General features: G+C 42.5%; 1 protein-coding gene across 1 annotated transcript; it reads left to right on the forward strand.

The window, feature by feature from the left end:
- Positions 1-77: 77 nt before the first annotated feature.
- Positions 78-19,517, forward strand: GTPBP4 (GTP binding protein 4). The gene is made up of 17 exons (XM_080974108.1): positions 78-239; positions 3,569-3,739; positions 6,448-6,551; positions 7,118-7,254; positions 7,958-8,058; positions 8,948-9,040; positions 10,555-10,746; positions 10,852-10,917; positions 12,111-12,200; positions 13,501-13,611; positions 14,997-15,074; positions 15,174-15,225; positions 15,944-16,044; positions 16,373-16,570; positions 17,733-17,798; positions 18,235-18,378; positions 19,308-19,517. Exons 1-17 carry the CDS (start codon positions 192-194, stop codon positions 19,458-19,460), a joined length of 1,905 nt encoding a protein of 634 aa, XP_080830234.1. The 5' UTR covers positions 78-191; the 3' UTR covers positions 19,461-19,517.
- Positions 19,518-19,833: the final 316 nt, after the last annotated feature.

Below are 19,833 nucleotides of genomic sequence, written 5' to 3' on the forward strand. Positions count from 1 at the left end.
ATTAATAACTTCCAATAAGTAACTGACGCTCAAGTCCGTATCTGCGCGTGCGCAGCAAGCTTTTCTCGTTCCGGTCTCGTTTCCTCTCGCGAAAACGGACGAAACCGGACGTCCTGCCGCCTTCCCCTTCCGGTCCCCGTGTCCCTCTCTCTTTAACTCCGGCAAAGGGGCCGGACGGACACGCCGCAACCATGGCGCTCTACAACTTCAAGAAAATCATGGTCGTCCCGTCTGCCAAGGTAAAAGGAGGACGGCTCCCTTCTTTCGGGATTCGACCGGCGCGCGGGGGCTTCTGACTGCGGCTGCGCCGTTTCTGTGGGAACACGGCGGCCCCGGTTAGCGCGTGGCGGGGGGGGGGGGAAGGGAGAGGCCACGTGCCGGAGAAGGGGGAAGCCACGTGACGTGCCTGGCCACTCATTGGTTCTCTTGTTCTCGCGGCTGCGCTGCTCCACAGTGTGTGTGTTTTTTGGGGGGGGGGGAGCTGTGCCTGTTGAATTTCTGCCTGTAGCGTTGCTGCATCTGGTACCAGCAGTGCCGGATTTACGTGTAAGCTAAACAAACTGTAGCTTAGGGCCCCACTCTCTTGGTGCCCCCCAAAAAAATTTCATGGAAAAAAACCTGGATGTACATTTCCAAAATATAAGATAAAAAATAAAATAAAACCTGCATACAGCAACAGTGTTTTGGGTTGTGTAGGCTCCTATGATGTAAGTAATGGGCCCTGCCTGCTAGCCTGTTCCCTAAAATATCACTGGTTTGCTCATTTCTATATCAGTTACTTTGATAAAATACATACCTTGTTATGAGCAAATGGCTTTAGGTCCATAAATTACCATATAACTTATATTCAACACAAAAAACAATTTGTTGTTGACAATTTGTTGTTGACAAAGGACAGCTGAACATATAAATTACCATTACCTTCAGTAGCTTAGGCCCTCATCAAACCTAAATCCGACCCTGGGTGCCATGGAGGGGTAGGAATAGGTAGCGATCCTAATAGTGACACTGTTTATGTATTAAATTTGTCGCAGAATCGTAGAGTTTGGAAAGGGGGGTCCTCCGAGGGTCATCTAGTCCCACCCCCCTGCCATTCAGGAATCTCAACACAGAATCCTTTTCAGCTGCTTTAATCTTGCAACTTAACAACCAGTCAAATAGGCAGCAAACCCCACGTTAAACTTAAAGGGAAGAGAAATGCATAGAAAACTTCCCACCTGCCACTTCTAAAAGGCTGCAGATAGTTAAAGGCTTGCTGTCAAAGGAATGGTTTTGCCAGGAACCCCTCAATTATTGATGTGTTTTTTTGTTCCTAATGTGCTAAGCAAGGAACCAGGGATCCTTTGGCCCTCCAAATGTTTCTGAATCACAACTTCCATGAGTGTGGCCAGCAGCGAGGGGTGGGAGGGGGGTCGTAGTTCAGTGATGTCTGGTTGGGCCAGAGATTTCTCACAACTGTGGCTGTTAAGACAGAAGCCTAACAAAAAAAATGGGCAAATAATCTCTCAACAAATGAAACTGATCTGTAAAAAATGTTACTTGGAAAGAAAAAAAGAGGTGCTTTTGTAAACCAAGAAAATCTTTAATAAAAATACATAAAAAACAACAGGGAAATAAGCAAATGAAAGCAGGCGTAATGGCTGAAAGCTGCAATCAAACAGACAATTAAATAAAATTGCTCTTGTTTTTAAAAAGGCTGACTTAAAAATAAATAAATTAAAAATTAAGTCTGGGGAAAGAACTGTATTTTTCTTTTTGGCCTGGTGCTTAAGTGATAGCAGAGGGGTTTCCAGGCATGTTTCCTTGGGGGTCATTCTCAAGGGAAGCCACCATTGAGAAGGGCTTCATTTGATCATCACCTGCTGGCACTTCAGATGACAGTCTTGGGTGAATGTGGCAGGTGCGTCCTCGCTGTGAATTGGTGAAGTCTCCTCACTTTCCTGGGCAACCTTTCCATGTGTGCAGAAGACTCCAGCTGTCTTAATATAGCACCACTCCCTATCTCCACCCCCACAAAATATTTGCTGTAGGTGGTGCCTTTATTTTATTTTTTTGCAGCTCTATTCTCAGCTTACTTGCCCTTCTTCCAATATTGTTTTGCCCAGTGCAAATGGCTTTCCTTCCTCCCACTAGAAACGAGTGATGAGAGAATAGTCCTATACTGCTAGCGGCTCCTTTTTGTACAAGGTGATGCTTATCTGAATTACTCTTGTAACATTCCATGAGAGAAATTAAACTGAATGGGTGTTTCTGTGTTGATTCACACCCATGGTTCTTGGAAGTGAAACGAGGGCTCTGTTCTGGAGGTGGAAGCTACAGGATCAGTACTTGATGTGCTTTCAGTTTCTGATAAATTCTCCCCGGTCATTGTATGTCCTTAAATGTTTTTGGTACACAGTGCCAGGAGCCTGAAGCACAGCACCCTTTCCTTTGCTTGTTCCCAGGCCTAGTAGAGAAGCAAGCATCACCATCCAGATGATCTGTTGGTACTATGCTAGATGAAGCAATGGTCTGATGCAGCATAGTGGAAGATCATGTTTTTGCATGGCTGTTAAAATCACATGAACATTTGCTTTCCTTAAAAAAAAGAAAGAAAGAAAAAGATTTTAACTTTCTGAAGCATTATTTCATTGCAGTTAAGATGGCCTTAAGCAACCTGGTGTCCTCCATCTGTTTGAGACTACAACTCCCACCAGCCAGCACAGCCATTCTTGTTGAGGCTGATGGGAGTTGTAGTCCAAAACAGATGGAAGACATTGAGTTTGTGAAGACTGCCTAGAATGCTTTATTTCTGGGGTCAGGAAGCATGCTTGCTGTATTTGTTATATTAAATTTGTTGTATTAAATTAAGCTTTTTCCCAATTGCTGTTAATTCTCAGTGACTAAGTCTGTATATCTAAAAGGTATACTTTTAATCTCAATGGGCCGGAGTTGACCTGCTTCTAACAAACATATTGTTTCTAAATTTTCTAACAGTACCTACATGTAGAAGATCAGGTTTTTTGGTACATTTTACCCTCCAAGATCCTAGATGGCAGATTTGCTATGGTTCTCTTTAAGGAGCCTTTTAAGGAACATGAGAGAGCTTGAAACAGTCTCTCATGTATTTTTCTACTGTAGATTTTATTAAGGAATTGAAGAACGCATAATTTATCCCCAAAATACTTGATTGATGTTGACACTTTATATTGAAATGAGTTATGATGGAAATTAGTGGAACTTTGACGCATATGTGCTTAAGAACAGAGAGCAAGTCTGTTAGGGCAATGAAGGGGTTTGGAGTGGATTTTTAAGCACAATCAGTATCAGTAAAATTATGTGAAATTGCTGTTCTTTTAACGGTGGGTTGAAACATTTTGTTCAGAGGCAAGCAGGCAATGACTGCATGTCTCATGATCCCTAGTCTTAAGGGCTTTCCAGAGTTATTTGCCCTGTCGCAGCACACTTGACCGAACTCTTCTGCTTTCAACTACAGATGTGAGTTTTTGACTCTTGTTTTATTGTGACGTTGGTGACTTTGAAAACACTAAACACATCTTCTTCCTGGCCGTTTGTTTTTTAACTGCAGGACTTCATAGACCTGACGTTATCCAAGACGCAGCGGAAGACGCCCACAGTAATTCATAAGCATTACCAGATTCACCGCATCCGTCATTTTTACATGAGAAAAGTAAAATACACCCAACAAAATTACCACGACAGGCTCACCCAAATCATCATGGATTTCCCAAAACTAGATGTAAGTGGCTTTGGCAGGAGGCAGTTGAACACAAAAAGTTATTCTAAGCCCAGTGTTATACTCTCTGCATGATACATGGCCAAAAAATCTTGCAAAAATCTTTCTTTTGGGTAAACCATATCTGGTTTCTTAGAGAAAGGTTATGAACCATATTTTTTGCTCTATAAGACTCTTTCCCTCCTAAAAAATAAGGGGAAATGTGTGTGCGTCTTATGGAGTGAATGCAGGCTGCTCAGCTATCCCAGAAGCCAGAACAGCAAGAGGGATTGCTGCTTTCACTGCGCAGCGATCCCTCTTGCTGTTCTGGCTTCTGAGATTCAGAATATTTTTTTTTCTCGTTTTCCTCCTCCAAAAACTAGGTGCGTCTTGTAGTCTGGTGCGTCTTATAGAGCGAAAAATTCTACTTCAAGTTCTTTCTTTTACAATATTATAAATTGGTCTATAAAGTCCTAAATGGTTTGGAGACCAGTTATCTTGGGGAATGCCTGCCGTATCCTGCCAATAAGGTGAGTTCTGCTGGCACGTCTCTCTTGACCGCACCATCACCCGATGAAGTCTGGATTCCTGGAACTTGGTATAGGGCTTTCTCAATAGCTCCCCCCCACCCCGTTGTGAAATTCTCTTCACCCGTACCTTACAGTGGCACTGGCATTAATGAGCTTTTAGTGCCAAATGAAAATCTTCCCCTTTTGCCTGGTTCCCACAAGCTGACATTTTTATAACAGATGGGGAACACTTGCATCAGCTTTAGTCTGGGTTTGCTGGATTTGTTTTATTGCTTTATGAAACTGATGTAACGCATATGTTGCGACTTGCCCCGTGACAGCTTAGGGTGAAGTTTGGCTATCAATCCCCGAAACAATGTAGCATATGTTGATAAAGTACAGTAAGCAAAGTTATTTATTTAGGATACTTCCTCTGGAAAAGTTCAGGGCGATGTACAAGGTGAGTCTTTTAAAAGAGGCCCGGTGGAACATGTGTATTCTGTATCTATGGGGTCTCTTTTAAAGGACTAGCCCTGTACAACAGACATTAAAAACATGATATGTCTGTTAACCTTATTTTACTATGACCTGCTGCTTATTGAGAAGGAGAGAGTCATGTAGGATTTTGGATAGTGTTCTGTGAAAATATATGCGCGGTTTGTTTGAGTCGTTCTGGCAAAATGAATAATCATGTGTTTTAAAGACTGTATTATACAGTAGACAAGATGCCACCTGCTGATACAGCTTGAGTTGATCATTGAGTGTGCAAGTTTCTAATTCTGTAGAATTTATTGCTCCTTGGCTCCTGAAAGCTTGCGTGCTCTTACACCGACCTGGGCCGAGCTAATGAATGCTGTTTTAATTTGTAACACTTTTTAAAAATCTGCTGTTTTCAACATGGTCAGTGGTGTAGCATAGTTCAGTTTCTTCTTAGGGTTGCATCGTTCTAGTTGCTTTTTATGCAAAAGAAGGCTAGGTTGAGCAAGAAAGACCTTGCTAAAGAGAGTAAATATCTTTGCAGTGCATTATGTATGCGGAACCTCCATTTTTGCCTAGGTCTGTGCTCTCTATGGTCATCAAACAAATACAAAAACCTTAACCTAGGATTCAATGAGCTCCACAGACTCATACAAGAAGCTTGTGTTAGCCTTGTTCAAAGTTTCCCAAGCTTTGGTCTCCAGCTATTTTTGGACTACAACTCCCATCATCCCTATGTGGCTGGACCCAGTGGTTAGGGATGATGGGAACTGTAGTCCCAAAAAAAAGCTGGTGGCCCACGTTTGGGAAACCCTGGCCTAGTTGAATTGTGTGACATTCTTCTTCTGAGCAGGTTATTCTTTCTCTTGGGCTGTGTACACACTCCTGTTTACTCTTCATTGAGTGCACTTTTCCACTCCTGGTTTGGGAAGTGGTGTACGGATGACATTAGCCTCAGTCCATATATATCTTGTTATTTCTTTGTTTTTGATGTGTTTTGTCTTAAAACCACCTTTGATCTGAATTGAGGAAAAAGAACAACCTAGCTGCATTTCAAACTAGTAATGTGTACACAGCCTTATTCTTAAGTTTGTCTTCCATCCTCTAACCTGATGGTTCCCAGGGCGCTACTCAACAATATATTAAGTACCCAAACCAATACAAGAGCCATAAAACCATTATGAAAACCAAACAAAAAGCAAGAAATCAGTAATTCAGACAACATAGCAACAGTTTACATTTTGCATCAGCCCAAATGATAAGCCTAGGGAAATAATCTGGTGCATAAGAACAGATAGTGTAGGAGACAGCAGTATCTTTGTGACAGCGGTGGGGGTCTTTTTATGGTCATCTGCCATTATATTGATTTCGGATGATTGTCAGATGGATAGCCACACAGCAGGTGAATGGTTGAGGAAAACTGCCTTGTGATTCCCTACTCCTGCCCTGTAGGAAGGAACCTCCACATTTAGGGTGCCACAACAGAGAAAGCCCTGTTCTGCATTGTTGCACCACAAACAATGGATGCAAACAGAAATATGAGCAGGCTGCTCCTGGATTTATGCTGCATCATAGAATGCTTTTTTGAACTTTCATCTAGTTTCAAAATCAGTTTAATATGGCCCAAAATTCCCTTGAGCTTGCGGAAGTAGTCAGCCCTCTGGACCTTGGCTGTGCTACTTAGCAAAGGTTAAATCGCTAAGAAGTTTGCATATTGACATATGTTTTGTTCTTTTTTCCCCCTAGGACATCCATCCATTTTATGCAGATTTGATGAACGTTCTTTATGACAAAGATCATTACAAGTTGGCTTTGGGGCAAATTAACATTGCAAAAAATCTGATTGACAAGTAAGAGCTTAATATTTAGTTGTTGTCCATGCTTCAAAATTGATCAGAAGGTCGGCGGTTCGAGTCCCGCAACAGGGTGAGCTCCCATTGCTCGGTCCCAGCTCCTGCCCACCTAGCGGTTTGAAAGCACGTCAGAGTGCAAGTAGATAAATAGGTACCGCTCCGGCGGGAAGGTAAATGGCGTTTCTGTGCGCTGCTCTGGTTTGCCAGAAGCGGCTTAGTCATGCTGGCCACATGACGCGGAAGCTGTATGCCCACTCCTTCGGTCACTAAATCGAGATGAACGCCGCAACCCCAGAGTTGTCCGCAACTGGACATAACAGTCAGGGGTCCCTTTACCTTTGCCTAACACATACACACACATTTTGTTTGGAAAAGGCTTCCTAGTCTTTAGCGGTTCCTCCTTATAAAGCCATGCATTTGGAACATGAAGGAATGCCTGCATGTTCCTTGGGACTTACCCTTTCCAAACACTCCAGTTCTGTGCTCAGGTATTAGGATGGTGGAGAGGGCAACAAGCTTCTAGCAGCCTCAATACAAGTTTGACTTCTGTTTTTGAAATACAGCGTTGCCAAAGATTATGTACGGCTGATGAAATATGGAGATTCCCTTTACCGATGCAAGCAGCTGAAGCGGGCTGCTCTGGGACGGATGTGTACAATCATCAAAAGACAGAAGCAGAGCCTGGAGTACTTAGAACAAGGTGGAGTATATCAGGGTTATAGCAGGACAGACTTACTACTTTATTGCGATCCCACCCTTCAGTCAGTAAGTTCATACCGGCCTCTCAGACTTCTTGTCCCAACTTTACCTTCACAACCGCCCTGTGAGTCTGAGAAAGTGACAGACTGATGATCACCCAAGTGCCATGGCTGAGTGATGGTTCTAGTACTCTTCTGGCAGCAATAATCATTGCAGCACTTTGGCTGTCATTAGACAATGAATTTTAGTAGTAATAAAGTTAATCTGCCAGAAATAGGCCCATTCAATAATATTCCTGGCCAATCTTCATGTTCAGCCAGAGAAAGTATACGAGACTTGCCTTGCTTCTACAAGAAGTAGGTAGCCTGGTGTGTCTTCATTTAAGGTGTGGAACTTTTTGCCAATTAATATTAAGCAAGAGCTGTTAGTACATTTCCAATTGTGCAATGAAACACCCCCTCCCCATAACTCTTCTGCCCCAGAACAAATTTACGGAACATTCGAAGAGATGGCAGGGACGTTCTGTTGCGCAATTGGACTGCTTTGTGGATACTGTCTTTTGTTCAAAATGCCTGCTTAGGACTCTTCTGCTTACATTGGGCCTATCAGATGCATAGCTCAGCCACTGGTAATTGTGCATCAGTGCCCAGATGCTAAGTATTTTTAGACTTCAACAAATGAAAGATTGTATTTATTTTTTACAGTGCGTCAGCATTTATCTCGCTTGCCAACCATCGACCCTAACACACGGACTCTCTTACTGTGTGGTTACCCGAATGTTGGGAAATCCAGCTTTATAAACAAGGTTTGTGGATATTTGTATGGCTTCGGAGCCAAAGGAAAGTACCATGCAATCATAAGCTACTTATTCTACTCGGAAGTAAATCCCATTGAGTTGCATGCAACTTGCTCCCTAGTAAATGTGTTTAGGATGGTAGCCTTAGTTGAGTTTATATTCAGTTAGGGATGTGCTGCCTCTTAATGAGTGAATAGATATTTTAAATATTTGAGTAGATAAAGGGTCACATTCTCTTTTAAGGGCTGCAATATCAGCGGTGGTCATGGCCAGGGCCAGATCAACATGCGTTACAGAGTACTGCTTTCAAGCTATGCAAAACTCGGAGGTTTCTATGCACAATCTCTCCATCCGGGCACAAGTGCCGTAGCACTTTGCACGCCTGCGATTCCCAGGAGGTATTCAGAGTATAATGTCTTTGACAGTGGCGGTAGAACACAACTATGGTGGATAGTAACCATTGATAGTCCATGAATTTGTTTAATCCTCTTCTAAAGCCCTCCAAGTTGGTGGCTATCACAGTCTCCTGTGGAAGCAATTTCGATATTTTAACTATGCACTACATGAAAAAGGACACATTCTATCCTTGAGGTTGGGGTAGGACCAGGGAAGAGGGTAGCCTGGGGAGAATCTCAGGGTCTGGATAGAGAGACCTGGAGCTTGGAAGTTCTACCCTGAGTGCTAAACAGAGGATACTTGGTTTTACATAGTCTGAGATCCAGAACAGAAAATATCTTCTCTTTCCTACCCCACACCTAAATAAGCGTGCTCTAGTTTGAACTGCAGTGGCTCAGACATTTCTCTTGTAAGAAGCCGAGTATGGCCCTTGTTTGTTTGAAAAATGGAATTGCCTTATAAATGGAGAGATGCTGCAACTTTGGGACTTCTTGTGTTTCAGGTGACAAGAGCAGATGTAGAGGTGCAGCCGTATGCCTTCACCACAAAATCTCTGTTTGTGGGCCACATGGATTACAAGTATCTGCGTTGGCAGGTAAGGGCTTTGCTGTAGCAATTAGTTGGGACAGAACTTTCTCCTTCAGGGTAATGCTGTGAATCGCATTTCTCCTTCAGGGTAATGCTGTGAATCGTGGTTACATATTCTTATGACCACTGCTCCTTGTGCATTTTTCTAATCTATGGTTTGTAATGAAGAAGATTCCAGTGAAACAGTCAGATTATCCGGGATCACTGTCCTATGTTGTTATTCACTTACTACTTCGGTACCTGAACGCCTAAAAAGTTTTACTGCTTAGCCCACAGGATAGTATCTATTACTTTGTTTCAACTATAGACTTATTATACTTCTACGGTGTTCATTTGATTTCAGATATATTAGAGAATTTACAAGTGTATACGTTTTGTTTTTGTTTTACCAAATTATGTATATTATGCAATAAGAATTGCAGTGCTATCTAGTATACTGGTCATCGTGTTATTTGTGTTGTTTGTTGTGAATCGTATTTTGGCTTCCTAGAGTTCCTTATAAAGTTTCTGAACTTCCAATTAGCTGATTAGGATTCATGATGTCTGCATTGAACTAGTTTGCTCTGGAGGTTGCCTTGCTTGCAATCTTTATCTTTGTAGCAAACTGCAAGCTAGGTTGGGAGTCTTCTTTTACAGTGATGGCCACTCCTTCCAAGCTGTAACCCTCTGAAGATTGAGCCCTTGTCTCAATGCAGTTTTCAAAGGAATTTCTCCTTTTTAATAATGTTTGCCCAGTCTTGTCTCGGCCACGGACCCCAACGCAGCTCATTTGGTGATCCTGTAGATGAGCTGATTGGGGTGAAGCTCCTGTGTGTCTTCTCACCACTTATTGAGTCATCTGATGATACTCTAGCTCAGCTATCCACATGACTACATAAGACAGGCTGTCTGAAAATGTGGGCGACTGCGGTTTCTAGACTCGAGGGTTGTGACGAAATAGTTTTAATCCTCTATGGCAATATAAACCTATTACAAAAGAGTGTCCTGGGCTTTTAGCCCTTGGAAGGGTGTTGACACTCTGTACTTAGCTGCCTAGCCATTGATTAATGTAACTTTCATGTTCTGGAGCTTTACCAAAAGACATAACACCTGTACCAAAACCGTAAAACAAACCTGTCCAAATCTGCCTAGGAAGATCAGTTGGCATGCTTCAGTTTGTCCAAGTGAATGACTACAGTGACTTCAACTAGGGGTCCTGTAGCCAGATGCTGTGCTTGTTTACTTAGAAGTAAATCTACTGAGTTCAATGGGACTTACTCGCAGGATATGTGGGTATGGGATTGCAGCCATTGATATTACATGTAGGAGCAAGAATTTCTTTGGTATTCTGAGCGATACCATTTCAGCATCCTTGCCTTCTGTTTTGCAGTTTAGGAGGAAAGTATAATAGTATTTGAGTTGCAGAGGTGCTTGAAACGCTGTTCCAGAAGCGGGGCTATTTTTCCTCCCTAGCCCAATTTCTGGTTTGCTTGTCAATGCATGTGAGATCAAGGACTTTAATTCTGTCTGTCTTCATTCTAGGTGGTGGATACCCCCGGTATTCTGGATCATCCCCTGGAAGAGAGAAACACCATTGAGATGCAAGCAATAACAGCGCTTGCCCATCTTCGTTCAGCTGTCCTGTACGTCATGGATATATCAGAGCAGTGTGGGCACAGCCTCGAAGAGCAGCTCGAACTCTTCAGCAATATCAAGCCACTGTTTGTTAACAAGGTGGGCTGGGATTTAATATCTGATGCCGAGTTGCTGCCTTCTTGGTTATAAAATCTAGACCGGATGCTTAGTTCAATCTGTTATTTCCCCCTTTTTAACTTTCAGCCTCTAATAATTGTAGCAAACAAATGTGACGTGAAGAGGATTTCTGAGCTTTCTGAGGAAAACCAGGTAGGAAATTCTGTTCGTCTGTCTGTCTTTAGGCTGTGCACTGGCTCCGAGTGCACCTTGAATAATGGGGTAGATCAGGATGATATGGAGAAGACTCCTCCTTTGCAGAGTCAGGTCATGCCATTAACAAGACAAGTTGAAGTGGATCAGGATCAAACTAAATTTTCTGAGTAGTTCCGTCACCTCCATTTTTCTAAAAAGTTAAACCCACAATTTTACCCTCACCATTTTTTGAGAAACGAAACCAAGTCGTCTGGGGAAACGGCCAGAACTTGAGAGGGGACAAGGTGGTGTTCTGGTAAGATCTTTTCATTTTGACGAAGAGGTTTAGCTTCCATTCACTGTGAATTATTTCCCCCCCTGCACCCCAATCAGAGTGATTTGGGGGAGGCAGTTCGTTTATTTCAAAGAGTTGTTCTTTGTGAGGGTCTTCATTCTTGTCTGAATTTTGGCTGTGAGAGCAGGGAGTAAGCAGCAGAGTCACACTGCACAAGTAGCCTGCTTTTCCCCCAGTCATCTTTTTTCCTAACAGACAGCTCAAAACCATAACTTGCTTTCTTGGGTGACTCTTCTAGTTTTTTTATACCAAAGGTGATATCACCTAGCATGATAGCCCCTGGACCAGTTTCCTGAATTTTAGCAGGCATTTTAGCCTGAAACTGGCAGGTGTAATCCACCTGCAGTGGTTCCTTTGCATATAAATTTCATCCACATGTGAAAAAGAAAAAAGAAAAACAGAATCCATTTTTTGGTTTCTAGTTTTAGTCGATGGTGGTTTCAGATTTAACTGATCGGAGTCAGACATACCCAAGTAATGAGTTGAAGTGCAACAGTTTAGGTTGTATACACACTGTACTTTTCAGGCACAATACATTTAAAGCACACCCATAGCACATTCCCCCCCCCCAAAGAATTCTGGGCACTGTAGTTCACAAAGTTAACAACTCCCAGCAACCCTTAACAGATTACATGCCCAGAATTTTTTGAGGAGGGAAACAGATGGAACTATGGTCTGCTTATGTGTAATTTATTTCACAGCCGATGTGACACATTCTAACATAACTGTTGTATCTTCCAGTTCATGAAGATCTTGTGTTTATTTTGAAACCTTAGCAATAGAAGGCAGCAATGTTTTTGTTGGGTTTAAGCATTTCGTTTCACTACTGAATTCACGTATGTCCATCATGTTTTAGAAAATGTTTGCTGATTTAGAAGCAGATGGGCTTCCTGTCATCGAGACGAGCACCCTAACCGAAGAAGGAGTGATTCAAGTTAAAACAGAAGTGAGTCGTATGTATGTTTGTTTTTGTATAAGCTGTGTTCCAGACACACACACTCATTGGGTTGGACCAACAGTGACCTCCTCCACATTTAAAAGATTTATGCTGCTTAGGGAAAGGCTACAATAATAATAATAGTAATACCTTGCACTAGGACACTGCTCTGGTCCACCAGAAGCGGCTTAGTTATGCTGGCCACATGGCCTGGAAGCTGTATGCCGGCTCCCTTGGCCAGTAAAGTGAGATGAGCGCTGCAACCCCAGAGTCGTCCGCGACTGCACCTAATGGTCAGGGGTCCCTTTACCCTTTACCTTTAATACCTTGCACTAGGACACTGCAGGAGAAATGCGAAGCCAAATCCAAAGCTGATTATTATTATTATTATTTATTATATTTGTTAGTTGCATTAGCTTGTCCAAGGCAATCAAAAGCGACTTGTGCAACCACAAAACCTACCTATTTCAGCAAATATTTAAGGCATAGGACCACCAGCTCTTTTACCTTTTGCTCATGGTTGTTTTGACCAACCTATTGTTCCGTTAGCTGCTGGCAGCTGGACTGGAAGCCTGTTTGGACAACTGTAAAGAGGAGGAACATTAATGATAGGCTTTCTTCATTGTTCCATTCCCTTTAATAGGGAACAGGTGATTGATTGCCAAACAATTTACAAGCTAGAGAGGGTCATCCAAAAAAAAAGGAGTGTTTTATATGTGCTGGGGGGACCTTTTGGCCCTCCCGTTCCAGACTGACAAGTATGAGAAGTTCTTTTAAAATGGCCTCCTTAGTGGAAAGGCAGAAAAGTCTGGTGATAATGGGCCTGTTGATGCAAGCACCGGCTTGCTCTGTAGGTGAATTCTAGATCAGAGACATTAAGCTTAATATTATGGAAGATGGGATTAAACCAGGAAATTTTAAAAGAGAAATTCCGGAAATTTATAATGATTTTGCCCTGCAGAGTCAATTTTTTTAAGATTTCAGATTGGAGGTTTGATAGCTCATGAGTAGTTAAAGAATTAGGGCAGCCATCTTGCTTGGTGATTTCACACACCCCCAGTCTGGTGCAGATGTAGTGCTTCCTTTTCACTGTGGTAATGAGATGGAAAGCCTGTGAACCTGTGGGTGCTTCCAGTTTCCTTTCCCCTGCTGTTTTTTCAGTGACAGTAAGGATGGAATTTGGGAGCCCGTGGGGTACTCCTGCTCAGTGAAACTGACGTTAAGAAATTGGGAGCCATTATGTTTGCATGTTATTCGTCTGCTTTCATCAGCATGGTTTTTCTAAAATTTCTATTTTGCGTGTTCTCAGGCCTGTGACAGGTTGCTGGCCCATCGTGTTGATACCAAAATGAAAGGAAACAAAGTACACGATGTACTGAACAGGCTCCACTTAGCTATCCCGTCCAAAAGAGACAACAAGGTTGGTGTGTGTGCCCATTATACCTCTGTCATCCCCTGTCCCCTCCGATTTCAGCAATGTATGTGCGATACTCTCCCCGATGCTTTTTAACATCTTTATGCGCCCCCTCGCCCAGCTTGTCCAGAGTTTTGGGCTGGGTTGCCATCAGTATGCCGATGACACCCAACTCTATCTGTTGATGGATGGCCATCCTGACTCGGCCCCAGACACACTGACCAGATGTTTGGAAGCTGTGGCCGGATGGTTACGTGGAAGCCGGTTGAAGTTAAATCCTTCGAAGACAGAGGTCCTCTGGCTGGGACGGGACGATATGGGATTGGGGGGGCAACTCCCATCTCTTGCGGGGGTGCAATTAGTGCCAGCACCGTCCGTTAAGAGTTTGGCTGTAATCTTCGATACCTCCCTCTCTATGGAGGCGCAGATTACAGCTATAACAAAGGCGGCATTTTTTCATCTCCGCCAAGCTAAGCAGTTGGCCCCTTATCTCTCTCGCCCTGACCTAGCCACTGTGATCCACGCGACGGTCACCTCCAGACTGGATTATTGTAACTCGCTCTACGTGGGGCTGCCCTTGAGACTGACCCAGAAACTCCAGCGGGTGCAGAATGCCGCGGCGAGACTCCTTATGGGGTCTTCGCTGCGAGATCACATTCATCCGGTACTATACCAGCTGCACTGGATCCCGGTGGAGTACAGGATCAGGTTTAAGGTGCTGGTTTTAACCTTTAAAGCCCTATACGGCCTAGGACCCTCGTACCTACGGGACCGCCTCTCCTGGTATGCCCCACAGAGGAACCTACGGTCTGCAAATAAAAACATCCTGAAGGTCCCAGGCCTCAGAGAGGTTAGGCTGGCCTCAACTAGAGCCAGGGCTTTCTTGGCCACGGCTCCAATCTGGTGGAACGCTCTGTCACAAGAGACTAGGGCCCTGCGGGACCTGACATCTTTCCGCAAGGCCTGCAAGACAGAGTTGTTCCACCAGGCCTTTGGTCAGGGCCCAGCCTGACTCCCTCCTCCGGCAACCTGCACAGAACTTTGCTTAACGGTTGCCATTAATTTGATTTTAATTAATTTTTATAATGAAATGTTTTAGAATGTTGGATTATTTGACTGTTTGATTATTTGTTTGTTGTTAGCCGCCCTGAGCCTGGCTTTGGCTGGGGAGGGCGGGATATAAATAAAAATTATTATTATTATTATTGTTGTTGTTGTTGTTGTTGTTGTTGTTGTTGTTATAATATAATACACATGCATCTAATCAAAACAGTCTTGTTTTTTGGTTTTTTTTTTTCTTTCACATGCTGATAAATGCAATTATGATTTGCTTGTTTTTTGTTTTTAAACTGCTTCCTTGAGCTCATCTTGGTTTTATCCTTCAATCTTAGGAAAGGCCACCTTTTATCCCTGAAGGTGCCCTGCTCCGCAAAAAACGCATGGAAGTTGATGCGCCTAAAAAGAAACTGGTAAGCATCTTTTGAAAGATTTTCCCAGGAGAAGAAGAGCAAAATTTGTGTGAAGCTTTTAAAAAAGGGCCCATTTTAATGCTGTGTGCTTGTTCGCAGGAGAAAGACATTGAAATGGAAATGGGAGACGAGTATGTTTTGGATCTTAAGAGTAAGTGGTAACAGTAATCTTAATGTTCACACTAGAGGTGTCACTGGATGTAGTGTTCCCATTTTGCAGAGAATTCAGGTAGAAAACTGCAAGGTTAACTTCAGCTGCTGTGCGTGGTTAGCAGCCCTGTTTAGGGAAGTTTTTAATGTTTGATGTTACTGCTTTTTTATTATTAATATTCTGTTGGGAGCCACCCAGAGTGGCTTGGGAAACCAAGCCAGATGGGTGAGGTATAAATAATTTTTTTTTTATTATTATTAACATAATTATTACGTTATGCTCTTAGTCTACTGGGTAATACTGATGTTCACCTAATTTTCCATCAAGGACTATATGTTAAAGTTGATGGAGGGCTTTGTCGGTTTGCATAAGGAGTGAACAACCTGCAGCCTTTGGCCTAATGTCATGCATCCCTTTCCCGAATTACCCTCTCCTGTGTTGCCACTGGCAAAGCTGCTTTGGGTGGAGGGAGGGTAGCAGGTGTCAGAAAGTGAGTGACCTTTCTAGACAGTCAGTTTTTTGGACAGATAATAATTCAAACTACAAGGTTTTTTTTTATGAAGCCTAAGGTTAAAGGAAGATTGTTCTGGTTGCCAGACAGGTTTATCAACTCTGGATCACCTGCTATCAGGTAACTTCCTGCTGTAACAATGAAATAGTAGCTTCTGTGCTGCACAAATTAATAATTCTCTGTGTTGTTCCCCTCCCCGCCTTTTAGAATACTGGGATCTAATGAATCCATCTGAAAAATATGATAAGGTGCCAGAGATCTGGGAAGGACACAACATAGCAGATTATATTGACCCAGATATCATGAAGGTAGGAGTTATCCCCATTAACCTCACACTTCAGTGTACAGAAAATGTGTGCATTCTTGTCATGACATGAATATACAGAACATTCTGTCAAGCTATGCATTTCTTGTCTAGCCTCTTATTAAGAAGAATCACAACTAAGAAGAATGAATTGATTGACTCCGCAAAACCATCACTCTGCTTCTGCCTTTCATCTTGGTTCAGAAATTGAGAACTTCTGATATGGCAGTTAGGAGTTTGAGCATTAACTATCTGAAAGGCTCTGTTGATGAATATTTGAAGCATGCATATTGTAAAAGTTTCTAATGCATTGTGTGTGACGGTCTTTAAAGAAACTGGAGCAACTGGAGGAAGAGGAGGAGCTGAGGCAAGCAGCTGGAGAATATGACAGCGACTCAGAAAGCGAAGATGAGGAAATGATGGGCATCAGACAGCTGGCACAACAGATTCGAGAGAAAAAGAAACTCAAGATGTTGGCATCCAAAGAGAAAGATACACAGGGGCCCAGGATGCCGAGAACGGCGAGAAAGGCAGGTTTCAAACATTTTGTTAAGAATGTGTTGGGGCCTGACTGCAGTTAAGGGATTAAGGGATTTACGTGTGTTCCCTCCCACCCACTCACTTTCGTTACAAAACAAAAATCGAAGTTGTCATGGCTAGAAATGCCTGTTAGACTGCAGATTAAAAATAATGGCTTAGGCAGATGAAATAGTAACAGGCCTGTAAGCGATAGAAGAAGAAGAATGAGAATCTCCATTAAGGTATGTTCTAGTTTAGGACTTGTCAGAAACACAAGGATCACGCCTGAGGCCTGCTCTACGTAGTCAGCAGAACAAAGTTGTGGAATGAACTGGAACATAGGAAGGTGACTTCTGTTGAGTGTGAGCTTTGGTCCACCCAACTCAGCACTGTCAACAGTGAGTGGCAGAGGTTCTCCAGTGTTTCATACAAGAGTTTCCCCAGGCTACCTGGAGATGTCTGGATTGAGCCCGGGACCTTTTTTCATACAAAGCATGTATGGCCCTTCCCTATTTCAGACATGATTATTTATTTCCCACACCCGCCCAACATTATAAGCTTCTAGCAGTTCAACAAACAAATTTTACTATAGGCCACACACCCGCCTGCACTGGCATGTTTCAAAGTAACAAACAGGAGCTTAAGTGAACTCCCAGTTGTTCCTTTGCCAGAACAAGTTGCATTCCTTCATCCAAATTCTTCCTACAAGGCGTAGGGCTGATTGAGATCTGGCCCGTTGGGGTTGGGGTAAGGTTCCTCATGTCTGCCTTAAGCACAACAGTTCAATATTATTATTATTATTATTATTATTATTATTAATAATAATAATATTATTTATTGCCTGCTTCCAGAAGCGTAGGCTCATTTGCTACCCTTACTCTGTGTTGTCGTGTTGAGTATCCTGTATGCATGGAATGTGTGTTCTGGTACATGTTAAATTACACCTAAACTAATTTGAAAAGGGGGGTGGGGGGAGAACGGCAGACCATTGACATTCCTGCTTTTATCTGTTTGTCTCCAAATTGTCACTGAAATCTATCTGGAACGTACACTGTAGGATTTCTCTTGTAGTTTTTGGACAGTGTACTGGATTGCTTCTTAGGCTCCTTTCTGCCACGTCAATATAAAAGTGTATTGATAACAAGGAAAATAATTGATGACTTGTGTCTTTAGGTTGAACGGAAGACATTAGAGAAGGAGATGACTGATCTTGGGCTTGATATGACTGATAAAAATGAGGTAAGACAGACTTTTTTCTGCATTGATTGCTGTAGGAATTACTTCCATTATTTCTAAATGTCCTTATTATACTTCATTTTACTGCCACTGGAAATAAAGCTGTGGCTTTTTTGTTTGTTTGTTTGTTTTAAAGCCAGGTGGCGCCTGCAGGTCTCACACCGCAGGGGGCGATTGTGGGATCCAAGCAATGTGTTGGTTGATGGAACCGCTGGGCTAAGCTGGCTCCAGGAATAAAGCTGTGTTAAGGGAATTGATTAATATTGGATTAAGACTGGAATTCAGAGTCGAAAAATCCTATTATTTAATAAAGTTTGTACTCATAAGCTGTTAGCTGAATTAAGTAGTATTTATGCTGAGGAACAGTGTGCAGCACCTGATAACTAATTTAGAAGATGAGGGGTTCTGATTGGGCTTTTCTTGGTTTGTGAATTTTCAGGCACATTATGTAGCCCAGGCAAGAAGATCCCGGAGTGTTACCCGTAAACGTAAACGAGAAGAATCTGTAACACCTACATCTGTGGCACGAAGTCGCAGTTCCTCCCTCACACCTCGCGATGTATCTGGCCTTCGAGACGTAAAGGTCTGTCTTAAGTTTATTAGAGTTCTGGACGGTTTTATAGGATGTAGTATTGCAAATAGGCATTTATAAATCTGCAAGTTGAGCTACTGTAATTAAGCAGAGGTTTTTAAGCATTTTAAATTGACTTGTAATACGTTTCGGTGTCATCAAGAGAAAATTAAATTACTTTTAAAAAACCTCTTCCTGTATATTTAGGATCAATTGGTTCCTTTTAGTTCAAGCCATTTGAAGCAGAATCAGCCTGTGTTCAGTTCATCATCTGTACCGTCATGTATAAGGGTGGATGGTTAACCTGTGGCCCTTCAGATGTTGCTGGACTACAACTCTCACCATCCCTGTTTGGCCATATTGCCTGGGGCTGATGGGAGTTTGAGCCTAACAAAATCTAGAGGGACTACAGGTAAGCTACGCCTGCACTAAGGGGATGTGATGTCAATAGGCCAGCTTGTCACTTACTTGGCTGAGGCGTCCAAGACTTGCCATGCACAAACATAGCTGGGAGTAAGCTCCACTGAACATAATACTTCTGTGTAAGATTGTGCTGTTAATACTGGACAGGTAGGGCAGGGAGAAAGTCCTAGGAAAAGGAGGTACCAGGTGGCCAGGCAAGATGGCTGAATTTACATACTGATGTGGAATAGCCAAATGACTTCAGGACTCATCTGGCTGTTTAGCTCTGCCTTTTTATGTAATATATGTAGCTTATGCAAGGACACTTCAAGTGTTTGAGAGACCAATCCCTTTGTATTTTTAAATTGCTTCTATAGAAGGCACATTTATGGCTGTGTCTCAGATACTAGTCTTATACTCTTAACCACTACTTCCCAAAGGACTATAAGGCAATATTTGGGTCATATTATTGGTGTGGAGGATGAGCCTCAAGTGGAGAAAGAATGCTTCACTTATGATTTTTTTATTTATTTGTATAGATGGTGAAGAAGACTAAAACTATGATGAAGAAAGCTCAAACGAAAATGAACCGGTTGGGCAGGAAAGGGGAAGCAGATAGGCACGTCTTTGACCTTAAGCCCAAACATCTGTTTTCTGGCAAGAGGAAATCTGGTACAAACCAGCGAAGATAATTGGCTCTACAAGGACAATATGAAAATAGCAATGCAAATTAAAGGCAACATATATATGAAATAGTTTGTGGAGCATTTATTCCAGTAAAGTTGTAGTTTTATTGTTAGTTCTGTCGTAATGAAGTATAAAATAAATAACCCAAACATTCATTCAGTTACTTCAGCAGAAGTACATACCAAATGATGCATATCTCAATCTGCTGGGGTACTTTTCCTCTGTACTGAATACCTGGAGGTCTGGTAGTAAGTATCATTTCCCAAAGGTCTATTTTAACTACATCTCATTAGATATGGGAAGCAGCAGCTCTATCATAAAGCTATATTAACAAATTTAGTGGTAACAAAATGTTGCAATTTATAATAATATCAAGAT

Source organism: Podarcis pityusensis (genome assembly GCF_964106645.2).
Source record: "Podarcis pityusensis genome assembly, chromosome: 12".
NCBI lineage: Eukaryota > Metazoa > Chordata > Lepidosauria > Squamata > Lacertidae > Podarcis > Podarcis pityusensis.